Genomic DNA, 19,962 nt, shown 5'->3' with positions numbered 1-19,962 from the left:
GAAAGATTAAAAGATGAGGTACAATGGCCATTCTCTTGAGAAAACATCTGTCAGCTCCAGGTCTCTGGCTCCTTGCAACTTAATAGACAATTTAATGTATTTAGTTAATGCCAGTTTGTATTGTACACAGTCTCAAAGTAGAGATCTTGAACGTGATGTGCAGGTTCCTTTTTCATAAAGGGTTGTGCTGCCCTCTAGTGGACGCAAGACAATAACTGTGACGACAAGGACTAAGCAGTATAGCTATTTCCCAACAGCGTATTGTGACAGGCAGAGTGGGCGGGGCATGCTGCTGTTCCGGTCCCTCCTCTCTCCTTGTGACTGTGACGTTGTGAGGCGATAGAGGACATGGTGCAGCGGCTGCAGACAGCGCTCAGTGCCGCATAGTCCGCGCTTATCCTCTGCGGGGTACAGTCACGGCAGGATGTTTGAGAACCTGCGAGAGCGGCTGCTCACTGTGCAGCAGGACCTCACCAGCGGGTAAATCTGTGCTGTCATATGATCGCTTGCTGCCTACTTCTGGCTGGTATCAGCATGTAACTACTTGCTGCCCTCGCTTTCATCACAACAACACTCTTTGGACCCAGTGCAGCTCAGGATATATTACACTTATAGAAGTAGTCGTACTAACAGATTCACCCTGAAGCAGCTTATTGTAGTGATGTTAGGTGAGAGGTCCCACAGGCTCATTAATCATTTGGTAGGATGTGCTTTGTCCTCTCCAATATAGTAATTACTGGTTTAAGCAGCTCTAAAACACACGTTTTTATCTTTGTCCCTTAGTTTATTGTTGGACTTTTAACTATCATTTATACCTACTTACCTGTATTGAATGAAAAGTAAGCACACAGCTTACTCTGTATACCCCCTTGAGGCACATCATACAAATGTAAATGTATCTGTCAACTGACTGTGGCTAAGCTATTGGTTATTGGAAGCATTTTTGAAGTACTACTGATGGGTGTTGTAAGACAGAAGAATGCAACTCAGGAATAATGATTCCATTGTAAACTGACTTGAATACTCTACATACAAAGTTTTCACTTAATGAGCATAATGTAAAATAAACCACAAAGGTCTTTCTGCATTACTCCAATCCAGAGCCGTAACTTAGAATTCTAGCGCCTGGGGCAAGAAAGACAAATGCCGCCCCCCTAGCCCTCAATTTTAACCTAAATTATTCCTAAATTGTGCCCCCCTTTAGCATTGCACCCTCAGCCCTAGTTACGGCCCTGCTCCAAACGTTCCTTAAAAATAGATATATATTGCGCTTGTCACAACCATTAAACAGAAAGTGGGGCGCAGTAAGGGTGTGACTGCATACAATAGACAAGAAAGAAATATTCCTCTGAGCTTCCCTTTAGCAATACATTTTTTTATGCTATTTAGCTACTTTTAAAGCACTCTGCTAAAAACATGGAGTGTTAATTATCTTGCAATACATGTTAATCATTCCAAACTAAACCAAAGTCTTCCCTGTCTGGCTTTCACTACACTCAGCTAAACATGAATTTAATTAGAATTCCAGCAAAATTATTCCTATGCTACAGAAGGGCTGAACATCTGTGATTGGATGGAACTATAGATGTATGCACATTTAAGTTTTCTGGTTAATGAATGTATCTATGTCTGCTCTAAATTAGTAAGTTCCCTGCATTTGTAGGTGTTTCATCCTCATTTAGAAAGAAGGGTCCCTAGTCTGTCCATCTCATGCCATCAGACAGTCTGTGTGTGTGTTAGGGAATTTAGTCTGTAGGCTCCAATGTAGCAGGGACTGATGTGAGTGAGTTCTCTGTACAGCGCTGTGGAATTAGTGGAGCTATATAAATAAATGATGATGATGGGTGAGATTCTGCCATGCCTTTTGCATTGTGTTTGGAAGATAACTGCACGCACAGGCCCATTAGCTGTCATCTGCTGACTGCATTTATCAACTTGCAGGATAATGTGTTCTTATTGTTTTTGATGTTTGCATTCGGGCCACATGTTGGGCATATTCAGTTAGTCGTGGGGCACCGTTGAACATCGCCTCTGTGTCTGGCTGCGCACCTTGCCAACTATTACGTACAGAAATCTCCACTCACTTTCCCTTGCATCTCTATGGTACGCGAAGGGAAAATGAGCGGCCTGTTCTGGAGATACATCGCGTTCCGTTGTGCAGAGTTAAGGCTGCCCCATAATGTGATAAACTGTAAACTGCTTATTACTGGCTGCAATATTGCAGCATATGAGGCTAGCATTACATTATAAGTGAGTTATGATCGCAGATGTTGTGGATACAAAGTGCTTAGTTGTTTTGTAACAAACGTATTTAGCTGGTTTTACTTTTTTTTTCTGCACTGCATTAGAAATATGACAGAACAATCTAATTTTTGTTCTCCTTTCATAAATGCCCGTTATCTTGCTAGTCTTGTAAAGACTTGCAGTGAAGTAACTCATGCCATGTTTTGAGAGATCAGAAATTCTCTGCTTTGTCAATTCCCCTGACTACCTCACACTGTACATTGACGTGTAATTTCTAGAAATCTGTTATGGGATATGTCCTTTCTCCACTGTGGATGCACTTGATCTGTTCTAATAGTTTTTATGCAATGTCTGTGTACAAGTTATCCCAGCATTGTGATATTTTGCTATTTCTGATAGTCGGCATGATTAATGTGCAGCATTACTTAACCCACCCAATTGTGCCTGAACACCTCAACAGGATTAAAGGATGTGTTTACAGCTTTAGGTGTGGCCCAGAACAGTAAGTTAATTGAGGTGCTTTCTGACTAGGCCTATTGTACTTGTATTCTGTTCTAGAGATAAAGATGAGCTCAGTACAAAGCAACCAAAATTTTTATATACATGGGGTGTTTTTATTGTGGTTTTTTTTGGGGGAACTTTTTAAGCAACAATCGCACACAGTTTTCTTTCTTGAAATATTTCTCGAAACAGCAAGTACCCTTTTAAGCATCCAACTGAAAGTAATTTTTCTTAGCTGTCTTCCTACAAAGCATTATCCCCTTTTAAAAAACTCTCTGGGGTGACTAGTATGACTGCCAGTCACACACAGCTCATAGCATATCATGTGGAGGGAGAGGGAGGATTTTACAGTACTCGCTATATATCATGTGTCATATGACTGTAGTTGTCATGGTATTCCAGAACACTGTGCAGAATTATAAATCATTAATGGCAGCTTGAAGAAACAAACCAAGGGAAAATAGTAAATACCAACCTATCATTATTTTGTATTTTCCAAGAACCACAACAACTGGCTCCTGCTGATCCACAGGCACAGCAGCGTTCAGCAACTGTCTTACAGAGCTGCAGTCTTGATTTTGTTTCAAACGCCAATGAGTCATGACCAGGGTTTCGCTATGGGCCAGAGTGGCTCTAAGTGCTGTACAAACAGCAGTTCTAATTACTTTGAACAAGATGTAATGGCTCTAAGAAAATACATTGTAGAGTCTCTGATGTTCATTTTGTGTGCTGGCTGGATTGCTATATGGTGGGGGGTGCAGACTGTAATGCTGTGTTTATTTTGGGGGTTAGAGACTTGAAAGTTGTGGGGGAGGGGGTGCAGGCTGGAATGCTGTGTATATTGTGGGGGAGGGGAGTGCAGGCTGGAATGCTGTGTATATTGTGGGGGAGGGGGGTGCACGCTGGAATGCTGTGTATATTGTGGGGGAGGGGGGGGTGCAGGCTGCAATGCTGTGTAAATTGTGGGGGAGGGGGGGGTGCAGGCTGCAATGCTGTGTAAATTGTGGGGGAGGGGGGGTGCAGGCTGAAATGCTGTGTATATTGTGGGGGAGGGGGGTGCAGGCTGGAATGCTGTGTATATTGTGGGGGAGGGGGGTGCAGGCTGGAATGCTGTGTATATTGTGGGGGAGGGAGGTGCAGGCTGGAATGCTGGGTATATTGTGGGGGAGGGGGGGTGCAGGCTGGAATGCTGGGTATATTGTGGGGGAGGGGGGGTGCAGGCTGGAATGATGTGTATATTGTGGGGGAGGGGGGTTGCAGGCTGGAATGCTGTGTATATTGTGGGGGAGGGGGGTTGCAGGCTGCAATGCTGTGTATATTGTGGGGGAGGGGGGTTGCAGGCTGCAATGCTGTGTATATTGTGGGGGAGGGAGGTGCAGGCTGCAATGCTGTGTATATTGTGGGGGAGGGAGGTGCAGGCTGGAATGCTGTGTATATTGTGGGGGAGGGGGGTGCAGGCTGGAATGCTGTGTATATTGTGGGAGAGGGGGGTGCAGGCTGGAATGCTGTGTATATTGTGGGGGAGGGGGGTGCAGGTTGGAATGCTGTGTATATTGTGGGGGAGGGGGTGCAGGCTGGAATGCTGTGTATATTGTGGGGGGGGGGTGCAGGCTGGAATGCTGTGTATATTGTGGGGGGGGGGGGTGCAGGCTGGAATGCTGTGTATATTGTGGGGGAGGGGGGTGCAGTCTGGAATGCTGTGTATATTGTGGGCGAGGGCAGGACTGCCAAGAGGCATTCAGGGTCCCGGTACAAAAACTTCATGGGGCCCCCCTTATAGTTGAGAATGTAAAAACTTGGGCGGCAGCACAAAAGTATAGATGTGTTCTTACAATTGGGGGCGTAGCTATGCATCACTGGACGTGGCCAGGCCACCCTCCTACAGAGAAAAAAACCTGCATTGTTGTGTACACCATTGAACGGTCACCAAAACTTGGGATTGTCCCACTAGGATCACAACATTTCACAGACTCTCCTGCTCTCTCCAACCTGTTCTTCTCACTTTCACCACCTGTGGCTGCAGGTTTCTTTAGTTGCGGTTTGTCTGGATCCTGTAATGTTGTGGGCCATATTTGGGAAAAAAAGGGGTACATTCATAAAATTACAACCAGCCCCGGCGTTAAATCAACAGCACCCACAATTAATAATTAGACCTTCCTCTAGCCCCAACATTAAAGCAATAGTATTCACATTTAATAAATTAACCTATTTCCCTCCCTACAAACAGCCCCAGCAATAATTTCAGAAATATACCTATTTCCCGCAACCATCACTGACAATAAATAATTCATAGGCACATTCTCCCCCACATTCAGTAGCCCCCAAACCACCCTATCTTAAATTAGTAGTCCGCCCCACCATCACCCCACAAACAAAATTTCACCCATTAATTAGCCACCACCTACCTCACACTACTTTGCCACAAGCCCCCTGTGCCATCACACACACATTGCTGTGCTCCCTTATGATCACACTGCACCCTCCATGCTGGCTTTTCCCCCTTCACCTGGCCCCCCCATCATCACACTGTGCCATGCTGTCCCCCCCATCTTTCATCACTGTGCCATGCTGTCCCCCCCCCTTTCATCACTGTGCCATGCTGTTTCCCCCCCTCTTTCATCACTGTGCCATGCTGTCCCCCCCCTCTTTCATCACTATGCCATGCTGTCCCCCCCTCTTTCATCACTGTGCCATGCTGTCCCCCCCTCTTTCATCACTGTGCCATGCTGTCCCCCCCCTCTTTCATCACTGTGCCATGCTGTCCCTCCTCCTTCATCACTGTGCCATGCTGTCCCCCCTCCTTCATCACTGTGCCATGCTGTCCCCCCTCCTTCATCACTGTGCCATGCTGTCCCCCTCCTTCATCACTGTGCCATGCTGTCCCCCCTCCTTCATCACTGTGCCATGCTGTCCCCCCTCCTTCATCACTGTGCCATGCTGTCCCCCCTCCTTCATCACTGTGCCATGCTGTCCCCCCTCCTTCATCACTGTGCCATGCTGTCCCCCCTCCTTCATCACTGTGCCATGCTGTCCCCCCTCCTTCATCACTGTGCCATGCTGTCCCCCCCTCTTTCATCACTGTGCCATGCTGTCCCCCCCCTCTTTCATCACTGTGCCATGCTGTCCCCCCCTCTTTCATCACTGTGCCATGCTGTCCCCCCCCTCTTTCATCACTGTGCCATGCTGTCCCCCCCCTCTTTCATCACTGTGCCATGCTGTCCCCCCCCCTCTTTCATCACTGTGCCATGCTGTCCCCCCCCCTCTTTCATCACTGTGCCATGCTGTCCCCCCCCTCTTTCATCACTGTGCCATGCTGTCCCCCCCCCTCTTTCATCACTGTGCCATGCTGTCCCCCCCCCTCTTTCATCACTGTGCCATGCTGTCCCCCCCCTCTTTCATCACTGTGCCATGCTGTCCCCCCTCTTTCATCGCTGTGCCATGCTGTCCCCCCCCTCTTTCATCGCTGTGCCATGCTGTCCCCCATCTCTTTCATCGCTGTGCCATGCTGTCCCCCATCTCTTTCATCGCTGTGCCATGCTGTCCCCCATCTCTTTCATCGCTGTGCCATGCTGTCCCCCATCTCTTTCATCGCTGTGCCATGCTGTCCCCCATCTCTTTCATCGCTGTGCCATGCTGTCCCCCATCTCTTTCACCGCTGTGCCATGCTGTCCCCCATCTCTTTCACCGCTGTGCCATGCTGTCCCCCATCTCTTTCACCGCTGTGCCATGCTGTCCCCCATCTCTTTCACCGCTGTGCCATGCTGTCCCCCATCTCTTTCACCGCTGTGCCATGCTGTCCCCCATCTCTTTCACCGCTGTGCCATGCTGTCCCCCATCTCTTTCACCGCTGTGCCATGCTGTCCCCCCTCTCTTTCACCGCTGTGCCATGCTGTCCCCCCTCTCTTTCACCGCTGTGCCATGCTGTCCCCCCTCTCTTTCACCGCTGTGCCATGCTGTCCCCCCTCTCTTTCACCGCTGTGCCATGCTGTCCCCCCTCTCTTTCACCGCTGTGCCATGCTGTCCCCCCTCTCTTTCACCGCTGTGCCATGCTGTCCCCCCTCTCTTTCACCGTTTTGCCATGCTGTCCCCCCTCTCTTTCATCGCTGTGCCATGATGTCCCCCTCTCTTTCATCGCTGTGCCATGCTGCCCCCCCTCTCTTTCATCGCTGTGCCATGCTGCACCCGCTCAATATGCTGTGTATATTGTGTGTGGAGGGGGCAGGCTGGAAGGACGCTGTGCTATATGGCTGTGGGTATGGTGTGTGACGCTGTGCTATATGGCGGTGGGTATGGTGTGTGACGCTGTGCTATATGGCGGTGGGTATGGTGTGTGACGCTGTGTAATATATGGCGGTGGGTATGGTGTGTGACGCTGTGCTATATGGCGGTGGGTATGGTGTGTGACGCTGTGCTATATGGCGGTGGGTATTGTGTGTGACGCTGTGCTATATGGCTGTGGGTATGGTGTGTGACGCTGTGCGATATGGCGGTGGGGGGTATGGTGTGAGACGCTGTGCCACATGGCGGTGGGTATGGTGTGTGACGCTGTGCCACATGGCGGTGGGTATGGTGTGAGACGCTGTGCTACATGGCGGTGGGTATGGTGTTTGACGCTGTGCTACATGGCGGTGGGTATGGTGTGAGACGCTGTGCTATATGGCGGTGGGTATGGTGTGTGACGCTGTGCTATATGGCGGTGGGTATGGTGTGTGACGCTGTGCTATATGGCGGTGGGTATGGTGTGAGACGCTGTGCTATATGGCGGTGGGTATGGTGTGAGACGCTGTGCTATATGGCGGTGGGTATGGTGTGAGACGCTGTGCTATATGGCGGTGGGTATGGTGTGTGACGCTGTGCTATATGGCGGTGGGTATGGTGTGTGACGCTGTGCTATATGGCGGTGGGTATGGTGTGTGACGCTGTGCTATATGGCGGTGGGTATGGTGTTTGACGCTGTGCTATATGGCGGTGGGTATGGTGTGTGACGCTGTGCTATATGGCGGTGGGTATGGTGTGTGACGCTGTGCTATATGGCGGTGGGTATGGTGTGTGACGCTGTGCTATATGGCGGTGGGTATGGTGTGAGACGCTGTGCTATATGGCGGTGGGTATGGTGTGTGACGCGGTGCTATATGGCGGTGGGTATGGTGTGTGACGCTGTGCTATATGGCTGTGGGTATGGTGTGTGACGCTGTGCTATATGGCGGTGGGTATGGTGTGTGACGCTGTGCTATATGGCGGTGGGTATGGTGTGTGACGCTGTGCTATATGGCGGTGGGTATGGTGTGTGACGCTGTGCTATATGGCGGTGGGTATGGTGTGTGACGCTGTGCTATATGGCGGTGGGTATGGTGTGAGACGCTGTGCTATATGGCGGTGGGTATGGTGTGAGACGCTGTGCTATATGGCGGTGGGTATGGTGTGTGACGCTGTGCTATATGGCGGTGGGTATGGTGTGTGACGCTGTGCTATATGGCGGTGGGTATGGTGTGTGACGCTGTGCTATATGGCGGTGGGTATGGTGTGAGACGCTGTGCTATATGGCGGTGGGTATGGTGTGAGACGCTGTGCTATATGGCGGTGGGTATGGTGTGAGACGCTGTGCTATATGGCGGTGGGTATGGTGTGTGACGCTGTGCTATATGGCGGTGTGTATGGTGTGTGACGCTGTGCTATATGGCGGTGGGTATGGTGTGTGACGCTGTGCTATATGGCGGTGGGTATGGTGTGTGACGCTGTGCTATATGGCGGTGGGTATGGTGTGTGACGCTGTGCTATATGGCGGTGGGTATGGTGTGTGACGCTGTGCTTTATGGCGGTGGGTATGGTGTGAGACGCTGTGCTAAATGCAATTTTGCATCTTTACAAAACCATGTTGAACTGTAAGAAGGGGGTCAGGTTTAAAATGTGCATATATATGTTAAAGTTAGAAGGGGGTGCATTTTACTTTAACTCTAAATAGCAATGTAAAAAGCTGATTGTATTTTTGCTGCGTGCAAAAAAAAAGGTAATTTGCGTTTGCACCATGTTTTGTCCAGATGCTGGATCGTTGCCAAATGTCTGTCTGTCATTTGGGCTGTGTAAAAGATAACATTTAAGTAATTTGTTGGTCCTACTCTACGTTATACCTTGTACAACTGTGGCACACCCAAATGGTTTGTGTCTAACAAGTTTTGGGGCTTGGTCCTATCTTTTGGTTTCATTTGTTTACGAAATGCCGCAGTTTCTTAATTCAGTATTTTACTTTTATGTTTATATAAGCTATGTGAAAAGCTATATCCATCATAGAAAATGCTTATCACAAAAATCACATTTTAAATGGAATATATGCTTGACTCCACAGGTCCAGCCAACAATGTTTTAAAGAGGTTTTGCTTATACAGAAAGTTACTGTTTTCTTTTTAATAGAGAAGATTGTAAATAAGATGCTGCTTCCAATAAATGATTGAGTTGACCCGTTTCAGTCACAAGGTCTCCCGCTGTCATACAGTGTGTGTTCTGTGTTCTTGTAAGTTATATTTAGCTTGTTTTAAGGAGACATATAAAAACAAATTGATGCTGGAAACATTTGGGGAACATGATTTTAGCTTGTAATTGACTGCCTGGAAAATGCTGTGAATATGTTGTGGGTTATAATAATCATTGATCTCGGTGACCACTGTATATAATCTGTACTGTCTGATGTGGAATCGAAGGAAAAAAACACCATGCTGACATATTGTCCCTCTGACTTTAACCCATAATCATGTGGGGCAGACGGTGCAAATGTCATATTGTGACATGCGTTTTTGACTCATTCATCTGGTTTCATATTGAACGAGATTGGGAAATGACCTGATGCATAGCTAATGAGTGAATATTGGCTGTGCTAGATGCACCTAAGATGCCGTTCCTGACCAAGAGAGCTCACCTCGCAAATCAAAAGTTAAAAGCTGCTGCATGGATCTTTTATTGAGGTGCAATTTTAGCTGTTGTGCTATATATTGTCACACCTAAATCAACACCATTTGACAAGATACCTCCTCATGCCAGACCCTACATACTTCTCCCACCTTCTCCTACACCCCCAGTCCATTCTCTAAAGTAACCAAGGACGAAGTCTGTCCACCCATCATCCCACCCTCCATCCTGTAGCTCACAACTTCAACCTCTTCCTACAGGCATACTCCCATCCTTTTTTAAACATGTGCTCATATCTTATCAGTTGTAAAGAAAAACCTCCCTTGACCCAGCTTCTCTCTCCAGATACTGCCCTAATTCTCTCCTCCCCATTACTTCCACACTACTTAACCGGTTGTACATAAATCCCTCATCTTGCTTTCTCTCTTCTTATACTCCCGTCTCGACTCTCTGCAGTTAAGCTTTTGACCCTAACATTCCACTGAGACTACCCTAACATTCCACTGAGACTACCCTAACATTCCACTGAGACTACCCTAACATTCCACTGAGACTACCCTAACATTCCACTGAGACTACCCTAACATTCCACTGAGACTACCCTAACAAACATGTTCAATGATCTATGAACAGCAAAGTCTAAGGGTCACTTCTCCATACTAATTCTCCTTGACCTCTCTGCCACTCTTTTTGATCACATTCTCCTGCATACTGTTCATTCCATTGATCTTGGCGACATTTTTTTTTTTTTTTTTTCTTGGTTCACCTCCTACCTATCCAAATTCTCCTTCCACTCTACCTCTGGCACATCTTCCACTCCTACCATCTCGGCTCTATGCTTTTTTTCACTGTACTCCTCTTCTCTTATTCAGCTTCCAGTACTACCTCTAACCCGACAGCACCCAAATATACCTCTCCCCTTCTACTATCTCCTGTGATCAGGTGTCTCTATGATATCTCCACATGGATTTCCCAATTCTGTTTAAAGCTCAACAGGCCCAAAACAGAACTCATTGTCTTCCCTCCTCCCAGAGTCATCACCTCCTCTCCAATCTCACTTGCAGTCAACAACATCATAATGTTCTCAGTTCCCTCAGCCTGCTGCCTTGGTGTCACCCTGGGCTCTGCCCTTAGCTTTACTTCTTACATCCAGTCTCTCTCCCGGACTGTCACTCTCCTCTTTGAAATATTGCTAGAATATACCTTTTTTTTTTTTTTTCTTTTCTCTTCAAGATGCAATTAAAACTCTAATCCAATCTTCCCACTTCAATCTGTACTAAATACAAATTGGGACTTAACACCTGCAAATCCATACACTGGCTTCCCATATCCTCCAGAATCCAGTTCACATTACTCACCCTTGAAACCACCACTAATACATACATCTGTAACCTCATCTCAAAATACTCTTCCTGATCCCTCTTAGATCTACATCTAACCTGTTCCTTGCCTCATCTCTGATAATGACCTCACTCTCCCACCTACAAGACTTTTCCCGTATTGTTACCCACTTATTCAATTGCATATCATACCTGATCAGACTGCCCCCCACTCTTCAAATCTTTAAATGCTCTCTGAAATCACAGCTCTTCATTAGAGCCTACCCTACTCCCAGCTATACTTCTCACACTTGTAAAACCTCTCAACCTTCCCAACCTCCACTGTGAGCGACACTTGCCCTTCTTGTGTCAACTGTGCCCCTTTCCCACTAGATCTTAAGCTCTCTCATGAGCAGCCCCCCCCCCCCCACCCCTATTTTTTAGTTTTTTGTCTGCATAGGTGTTGTCTATTTCCCCTGCTGTCCAGTGCTGCAGAAGGAAGGAACATCGCTATAATGCACATCACTCAATTACAGAATAATGTGCATACTAACTAATTATATTTTATTCATTTATTTTACATTAAAACTATGGACTCCCAAGTATTCTTTAAATTATCATGATTAAGTATAACTATTATATTGGACTAATTCCATCAAATCAAATGCAATAACTGCATTTTTGACAGGTGATAACTAAAATATGCAACATTACTTGCACACCAAAAAAATAAAATAATCGACAATGTGTACTCCAACCTATAGTACCATCACCCATGGCAGTGGTCAGGCTGAATACTCACCACTTGCCACATGGCTTTCAGTAGTAAGGGTTAGAACAGGTAGACAGAGAGAGAGTTATAAGGGTAGATTTAGAGAGAGAGTTAGAGACAGAATGTAACAAAAGACAAGTGATAGTGAACAATGACCAGCAAACTGTACTTGTTCCCTGTGAAATTGAAATTCCTGTATATTGATGCTCAATGGGTTATTGTCCAAGCCTCTTAGCTGTTTCATGTAAACTAGTTCAAAGTTCAATTAGGAGTGTTGGTCCGAGAAGTTGGTTAAAATGTGCCCAATTTTGGTTGTAATACACAAAAAATATCTTGATTTCCTCCCTGAACACTTAGTTCCTTTAGGGAACTATGGAACAAGTACAGTTTGCTGGTCATTGTTCACTATCACTTGTCTTTTGTTACATTTTATCTCTTTAACTCTCTCAATCTACATTTATAACGCTTACTACCGACCAAGCCATGGGGTAAGTAGGCAGCTTGAGCTGCGTATTCAGCCTCACCACTCCCATGGGTGATGGTACTTGAGGTTGGAATACACATTGCTGATGATTTTGGTATGGTGGTACAATTGAGTGTATTATCTCTATAATATTTCCTGGCGTTTCTTCTACTTCCTTAATCATAATGGGGAGCTGTGAATGAAATTGAGTCAACAGTGACACCACTAGTTTCTGACAAGTATTCATATAGTTCTTTAACTTACATTATGCAGTTTTTTTTTTGTTAATGTCCTTTTTTGTGAAATCTTCTAAAATCCTAATGTGATTGTTCTCTTCTTAGTACTTTCTTCAAAGTAGTCAAAGTAATGTTTCAATTGATCTTGGGAAACCATTTTTCCATTAGAATCAAAGATTCTGCAGAGATAACATTATATACTTACAACATTTGTATATATATATATATAATGTGTGTGTGTGTATAATACGAGAAAGAGAGAGACTAGTGTCTCAGCGTTCAGACATCTACTTTCCTATGTTTTACTGGCACCCATTTTCCTAGCTTAATCAGATATAGGTTTTTATCTTGAAATGTTACATATTTGCTCATGCAATCTGTGAGTAATATTGAATGCTTGTAAGATCTTAAGCTGCTGCTTTTCTATGTTTGACACTTGTGTCCAGGTCTGATTTACCTGTTGGTTAATAACATGAAGGCCATTTAACCATGGTTCTGGTCCCTTTTTTTGCCCAGCACTGTACAGATGTGGGCTGTAACTGTTCTCCATTCCACTAACAGGCTTATTTCAATTCACTGGTGGAGATAACAGGTTCTTCCTAAAGAAACAACTCAGTTCATACAGTTGTTAAGCCCTTTAACTACAGATGCTTGTGTGCAGCCACAATCAAGCAAATATGTTGTCAGTAATAGGGTAACTGCAGAACGCTAGCGAGAGGGAAGTGACACCTAAGTAAAGCCAACTGTTTCATTGACTAAGTAAATAGAATAAGTTGCATGTAGAAATGCCAGGAAACTCCAAGCGCACAGTAGTTATTACTACCAAAGAAGTGCCTAACAGGTTAACCACAATCTGTATCCCTGCTAAGCGTTTTGGAATAGACCGTTATGAACACATAGCAGAGACACAGATCATTATCCTGATCCGCACTGCTGTTATTTCCTAACATTTGAAAGAGCAGTTTATTTTATTTACTTGGTCTGTGTCATTTCCTTTCCTCTAGCACTCTTCAATTACCCTATTACAAAACATATGAAGACCTTTTATCCAAGGTGCATTCTGATAATCCAGCACTAGTAATATCCGCTCAGGATTTCTTTAATCATGCACAGGTCAGTTGATCTGTCTGGCTGTAAATATATAATAGTATGTTTTTAATATATATACATATATACACACACACCTTTTTTAAATGGTTATAGATGTCCTCGGCAGTGACCAGATTTGTTGATTTAACATGCAAACACTGGAGGCCACATGAGGTCACTAAATTGCCACCTCTACCGTACTCCGAAAACAAAGCTATACAAAACTGATGCTACTTTAAAATGTTTGATGTAGAAGACAAGCACTGTTTCCATTATGTATTTTCCTCTCCTAGTTTCTTGAATTATCGTGAAACGCTTTATTTCCTCCCCATCTGTGTTACAAAGCTCAGGTGGCTGTTGCTCTAAATTGTTAATTGTCTCCTTTTACTTTAGATCAAGAGGTTTTTATTTGCTGACTGACACACTTTCAAATCAGTTCAGCCTGTGGAAAAATATTTTCACATAACAGAGCAGCAGCACAAATATTTGGTTATGTTTATTTTATAACTGTGCTGCTGAATGTACTAGTGACCTGTAAACACAAACTCCTTTTTCCATTGCATAAAGTACTTTAAAAACGCATGTTATTGCTCTACACATTTTGTCTTGTTTAACATATTTTTAATTGAAACCATTTTAAGTAGATTATAGCTACTATGTGCATTGCTAAGTGCAGCTTACTAATAGAAAAACACTGAGAACAGCACCTACAATTTACTGTTTCCGTCTGGCTGCTTTCTATGGGTTTTTCTGCACCAGTTTTTATAAATATTCCTCTTCTAATACAGGTATAATGGCTATACGGCTCAATGATCACATGATAATAGTTAATATGTTATAGAAAAAGGTAAACTATTTTGTTGTGCCTATTCTTAGCTGGCATTAAGTTGTTTCTCTGAATATTATTTAATGTTACTTACTGACCTTTGCCATGTTTCTGTGAAACTCGCTTACTGGAATAAGTCTGCCACCTTGCAGTAATGTGTGCAGCAGCTGACTTTGCATTTGTCCATATGTCATTTTTTGTCTTTTTTTTTATTAGTATTATTCTTATGGATAATCAGAAGTGTTACTATTGTGCTCACATTTTCTTAGCTCTCACATGTACAGTGCTTTCTGTTTTCAGATGGATGATAACACTTACTAGTCAGCAGAGATTGTAGGCTGTTATATCTATGGGTCCATTTTCAAAGCCTATGTTCGCTATATGCAGCAAATATTTCCTCTGGTTGACGTGTGAAACCTTACATGTTTTCTGTCTCAATTACAGGTTCAAGAGCTTGGGTGACAAATCAAGGGATGTGAAGATAAAAAAGCAGCACAGGTATAAACATATATGTTGTCTGCCTTTGTAAAATTTCATAGAACAATGATGTAACCTTCAAAAACATTAGTCTGCAAAACTAATTCCTGTTATAATCTAATATATAAAAGCCTAGCGGCGTGTGTTAGTGTGTGTGTGTGTGTGTGTGTGTAAAAAACTACCGGGTGACAGAGTGCTCAAGCTGCAGCGCCACCTGCTGGGCGGAGTTATATACTACACTGACCTACTAAATTCTTAGCATTATCTAATATATAAAAGCCTAGCGGCGTGTGTGTGTGGCGATGAAGATGACCAGAACCTTTTTAACACCTTAAGTAGCTTGGTTTGACTAGAATGCATGAGTATCATGCACAGGTTAACTTGTATTTTATAAATATTGAACAATGTTTGCTTCTCCTTTAGGCCGACTGAACAAGTAGCCAAGTTTCCGGCAGGTGTGGAACTTCTTAGCAGGTAATTATTTAACCAATTTTTTTTATCCCTTTGATGAAGCTGATGAAATCCTTCTGCCTGAGGGATTGTCACACAAGCGGTTTCTTCAGCAGTGTTATCAAATAAAACTCGACTCAAGAAAATCACTGGGGCAAAAGTGATACCATTAAATTCTATACCAAGCCGCCTGTTGCTGGTTTTCTCTCATTGGATCATCCACCTGTTTTGAGAATAAGAAACCAATAATATGATGTGAAAATAAACCCCCATTAATTATAGAAAAGGGGAAGTGTTGTATAGAATATTTGCATCATTTGGCTGTAGTGCCTGTGGTATAATTTAGCCTTTAGTGTTCTATGCAGAATTCCTCCCTTCATTTTTGTTCTGCTGAGAATTTAAACTCCAACACAGGCTAATGTTCACAGACTATACACCTTGTAACGGAAATGGACAAATGCGTCTGTGAAATTGATTCTTATGCTGCAAACTCTTATTTGCTCGCCTCTGCTATAAATGTTTTTTTACTGATTACTTTTATTTTAATATGTATGCTAAAAATAAACAGACTCGCTACAAGATTGACAGAGGTTATTGTAATATAGGATTGCTGGATTTTAAAGCATGTTTGTCTACTTATTTTTAAAGCGCCTACGTATTTTTTTTATTTTATTTTTTATGGTTTGTTTATGAAATAATGGTCTTTTTCTGTTCATGCCCTATATTTATTTAATATGCCAGTTCCAAAGAGAGGCAAAACAAACAAATTATGCCTTCATTTCTGAGTAATTGCATCAATTAAGACTCGGCACTTGAAGCAGTTTGCATTACAACATTGTTGGTATCTTATGACATATTTAAATTATATTTATTAAATTCTTTTTTTGCAGTTGTAAAATAAAAGTAAACAAAGTCTTAAATATTCCTGTTTTACAAAATGCATGGAGCTGTCAGCCAGCCTCTATACTCTATACTATAGTCTCTCACTATCCTTATTAGTCTTACTCCAAAATGACATTCTCTTCCTACAGCTTCCTGCTCCAAACCCCTCGTCATTTGTAGATCCTGCTCAGAATCTCTCTCATCCCTCTCTCTCCTCCTTCTACGTAGAATGCATTGAGACTGATGACACCATGTAGAGAAATGTAGATGGGCTGTGGAATTTATTTAAATTGCTATGTGTGTGTGTATGTATATGTGTGTGTGTTTATGTATGTATATGTATGTATGTATATATATATATATGTGTGTGTGTGTGTGTCTGTAGCTTTATAGCAGCAATACTCTAATAAGACAAATATGTTGATATATCTAACCAACTATAATAGATCTGATCTTTTCAAATTACACATGTGACAGCATTTGTCATTTGGTTTCTACTCTATTGCACTATGTTGTGTTTAACAGTTGTATCCCTCTGTGTCTTATCCCATAATGTCACAATTGCTCTGCCCTTTATGTTGTACAGAGATATGGGTTTCTTTACCTGACATTTCGTCTGTACAATATTATGTCACAAGCTCAGATATTGGCAGGGGTATAGTTTTAATGTTACTGGGCACTGTGAAAAATTTCCATCTGTGTATAGTATGTACTCATTGTACACATAAAAGAGAACTACAGTACATCAATGATTCTGTCTTGGAAGGCTGATAAACATAATGGCTGATCCACCTAATGGCTGAGCTTTTTTAATATTCAAAATTTCACCTGTATTTAAATTATATACTTCAACTTTCTTTGTTTTTTTTTGTGAAGGTATGAAGAGTCTTGGGCCGCCCTACATAATGGTGCGAGAGAATGTGCTAAAGTCGGGGAGGTAAGCCTTCTTGTTGTATATCTAGTCTGCAACTCACTGAATGTTATGTATTGTGTAGTATAACCTTCCGAGTACCAATCTAATTCTGTTATGTCGGCCCTTCTTCATGTCTCCGTCATAATGTTACTAAGGAACACCTACGTTCTAAGTCCCACTGCTGGGACCAGTCAGTCAGTTGCCTAAACTCGCGTTATGATGGGGGAAGGAGAATGTTTCTGTTTGTACAGTCCATGCTGAAACCTGTTCTGCTTTTTCCATGCTGATTACGTTAGTCCATCACACAACGATTGGAAGATGGCAGTGTGTGCATTTCTAAGGGCTAAATCACATGGGTGGTTACACGTTTTGCCACTATTTTGTTCATCCTTTGCTTTCTGAAAATCCTGTGTGTATACGCCTTCACTTCTTACTTGGTGAAAGGTTATGTGTATTACTACCTCCTGCAATGGAGTAAGCGGTACTACATGAGTGTACTGTGAGAACACTTGCAAAGCCAACTTTCTGGATATACAGTGGATATAAAAAGTATACACAACCTTATTAAGATTGGAGGTTTTTGTGAAGTCTGATATAAACATAAATCATGTCGGCCTTTTTTACACCTTTAATGTGACTGTGAACAAACATAATTCAAGTGGAAAAACAAATAGATAATTATTAGGAAAAGAGTTGAAAATAAAAAAAAACACAATACCATGGTTGCATATGTATAAGTGTACACACCTTAAGCACCTTTTTGTTTTGTTTTTTTAATAACAATATTAAGAACTTCTGAAAATAGACATGTTATAGATGTGGCAAAAACATACGGATAACTAAACTAAGTATCAGATGGAGGTTGTCAATTATTTGATCACAGCAAAAAATAATAACCATTACTCTCTTCTAATTCTCCTGGATCTCTCTGCTGCATTTGACACTGTTGACCACTCTCTCCTCATACAAACGCTACAATCCCTAGGTCTTGAAGGCACTGTCCTATCCTGGTTCTCATCCTACCTATCTAATCGCTCTTTCAGTGTTTTATTTCTCTGGGGCCACCTCTGCTCCGCTTTCTTTATCAGTTGGAGTACCACAAGGCTCAGTCCTAGGTCCTCTGCTATTCTCTATCTACACCACTTCTCTTGGAAAACTAATAAGCTCCTTTGGATTTCAGTATCCTCTCTATGCGGATGATGCACAAATTTATCTATCCTCTCCTGATCTTTCACCATCTGTGTTGTCTCGCGTTACTGACTGTCTTTCTGCCATTTCATCTTGGATGTCTTCTCGCCAACTCAAACTCAATCTTTCAAAAACTGAATTAATAATATTCCCACCCAAAAACAGAAGCTTCCTGCCTGACATTTCTATTTCTGTCGATAACATGACCATAAATCCCACCCCACAAGCTCGTTGCCTAGGTGTAATCCTTGATTCACAACTGTCGTTTATTCCCCACATCAACTCTATATCTAAATCATGTTACATACACCTAAAGAACATTTACAGAATACGCACATATCTGACACAAGACACCGCAAAAACATTAATTCATGCACTCCTCATCTCCCGCATCGACTATTGCAATTCCCTCCTTACTGGTTTTCCCAAAGTCAGACTTGAACCCCTACAATCTATTTTGCACGCAGCGGCTAGATTGATTTTCCTTACTAAACGTTATTCCTCTGCTGAGCCACTCTGTCAGTCTCTACATTGGCTGACTGTATTTCAACGAAACCAATATAAAATTCTTCTACTAACATACAAGGCCATCAACAAAATTGTACCGACATGCATCTCCTCACTGGTCTCGAAATACCTCCCTACTCGACACCTCCGTTCTGCACAAGATCTACGTCTCTCTTCCACTCTCATCACATCCTTCCATTCTCGGTTACAGGATTTTTTCCGTGCTGCTTCCACTTTGTGGAATTTCCTCCCACGCACAGTAAGACTTTCCTCTAGTCTTCAAACCTTCAAGCGTTCTCTGAAAACCCACCTCTTCAGACAAGGTTATGATATTCCTCAACCACCATCTTAATTTCCCTAGATTACCCTATTACCATCCTCTACACTGCTAACGCAAGACAACAACCCTCTGACCAACATTGCCACACACACAGCCCACTCAGTACTTTTACCTTTGCATTCTAGCTGGTCCATTGTGCAATATGATGTAGCACATGCCCTTGTGTTTCTAACTCCCATTGTCCTATAGATTGTAAGCTTGCGAGCAGGGTTCTCTTACCTCTCTATCTGTATGTATTACCCAGTATTGTCTTATCAATGTTTGTAAAGCGCTACAGAATTTGCTGGCGCTATATAAATAAATGATGATGATGCCTGGATTTTGTTTTAAACAAAGGAGGGGGTAACAGATGGAGACGCGTAAGAGCTAGGGGGGATAAAGGTATGGGGGGAGAAATAGAGCAAGAAGTCTCTGGAGCAATCGGGTAAAATCTAAGTACAAGAGGCCCAGAAGTGATATCCAAGTCTGATCGGGAAGAACTTGACTTAGCAGTTGTATTCCACTGTTTCCTGAAAAACAAAGTTAAAGGTCCATCAATTAGCGAGACCATTTCCTGTGCACAGCCTCTTAGGTCATTCCACTGGTTTTCAGTGCAACTAAGGACTGGGCCATTGCAAGGGGTAAATTTATCAAGCTGCGGGTTTAAAAAAAAAAAAGTGGAGATGTTGCCTATAGCAACCAATCGGATTCTAGTTATCATTTATTTAGTACATTGTACAAAATGACAGCTAGAATCGGATTGGTTGCTATAGGCAACATCTCCACTTCTTCAAACCTACAGCTTGATAAATTTACCCCCAACACTTTGACCTTCCTTTTCTGAAGCCATTCCATCGTTGACGTGTGTGTGTAATG

At 43.2% G+C, this 19,962-nt stretch overlaps 1 protein-coding gene across 1 annotated transcript in view; it reads left to right on the top strand.

The window, feature by feature from the left end:
• Positions 1–313: 313 nt before the first annotated feature.
• DTNBP1 (dystrobrevin binding protein 1) overlaps positions 314–19,962 on the top strand; it is a 106,507-nt gene continuing 86,858 nt past the window's right edge. The window contains exons 1-4 of the mRNA XM_075213103.1: positions 314–480; positions 14,795–14,848; positions 15,251–15,301; positions 17,036–17,096. Coding sequence (XP_075069204.1) covers positions 425–480; positions 14,795–14,848; positions 15,251–15,301; positions 17,036–17,096 — 222 coding nt within the window. The 5' untranslated portion in view covers positions 314–424. The remainder of the gene's footprint in view (positions 481–14,794; positions 14,849–15,250; positions 15,302–17,035; positions 17,097–19,962) is intronic.

Source organism: Mixophyes fleayi, chromosome 5, assembly GCF_038048845.1.
Source record: "Mixophyes fleayi isolate aMixFle1 chromosome 5, aMixFle1.hap1, whole genome shotgun sequence".
Classification (NCBI taxonomy): Eukaryota; Metazoa; Chordata; class Amphibia; order Anura; family Limnodynastidae; genus Mixophyes; species Mixophyes fleayi.
The sequence above is the reverse complement of the archived record's forward strand: the minus strand, read 5'-3'. Positions and strand labels throughout refer to the sequence as shown.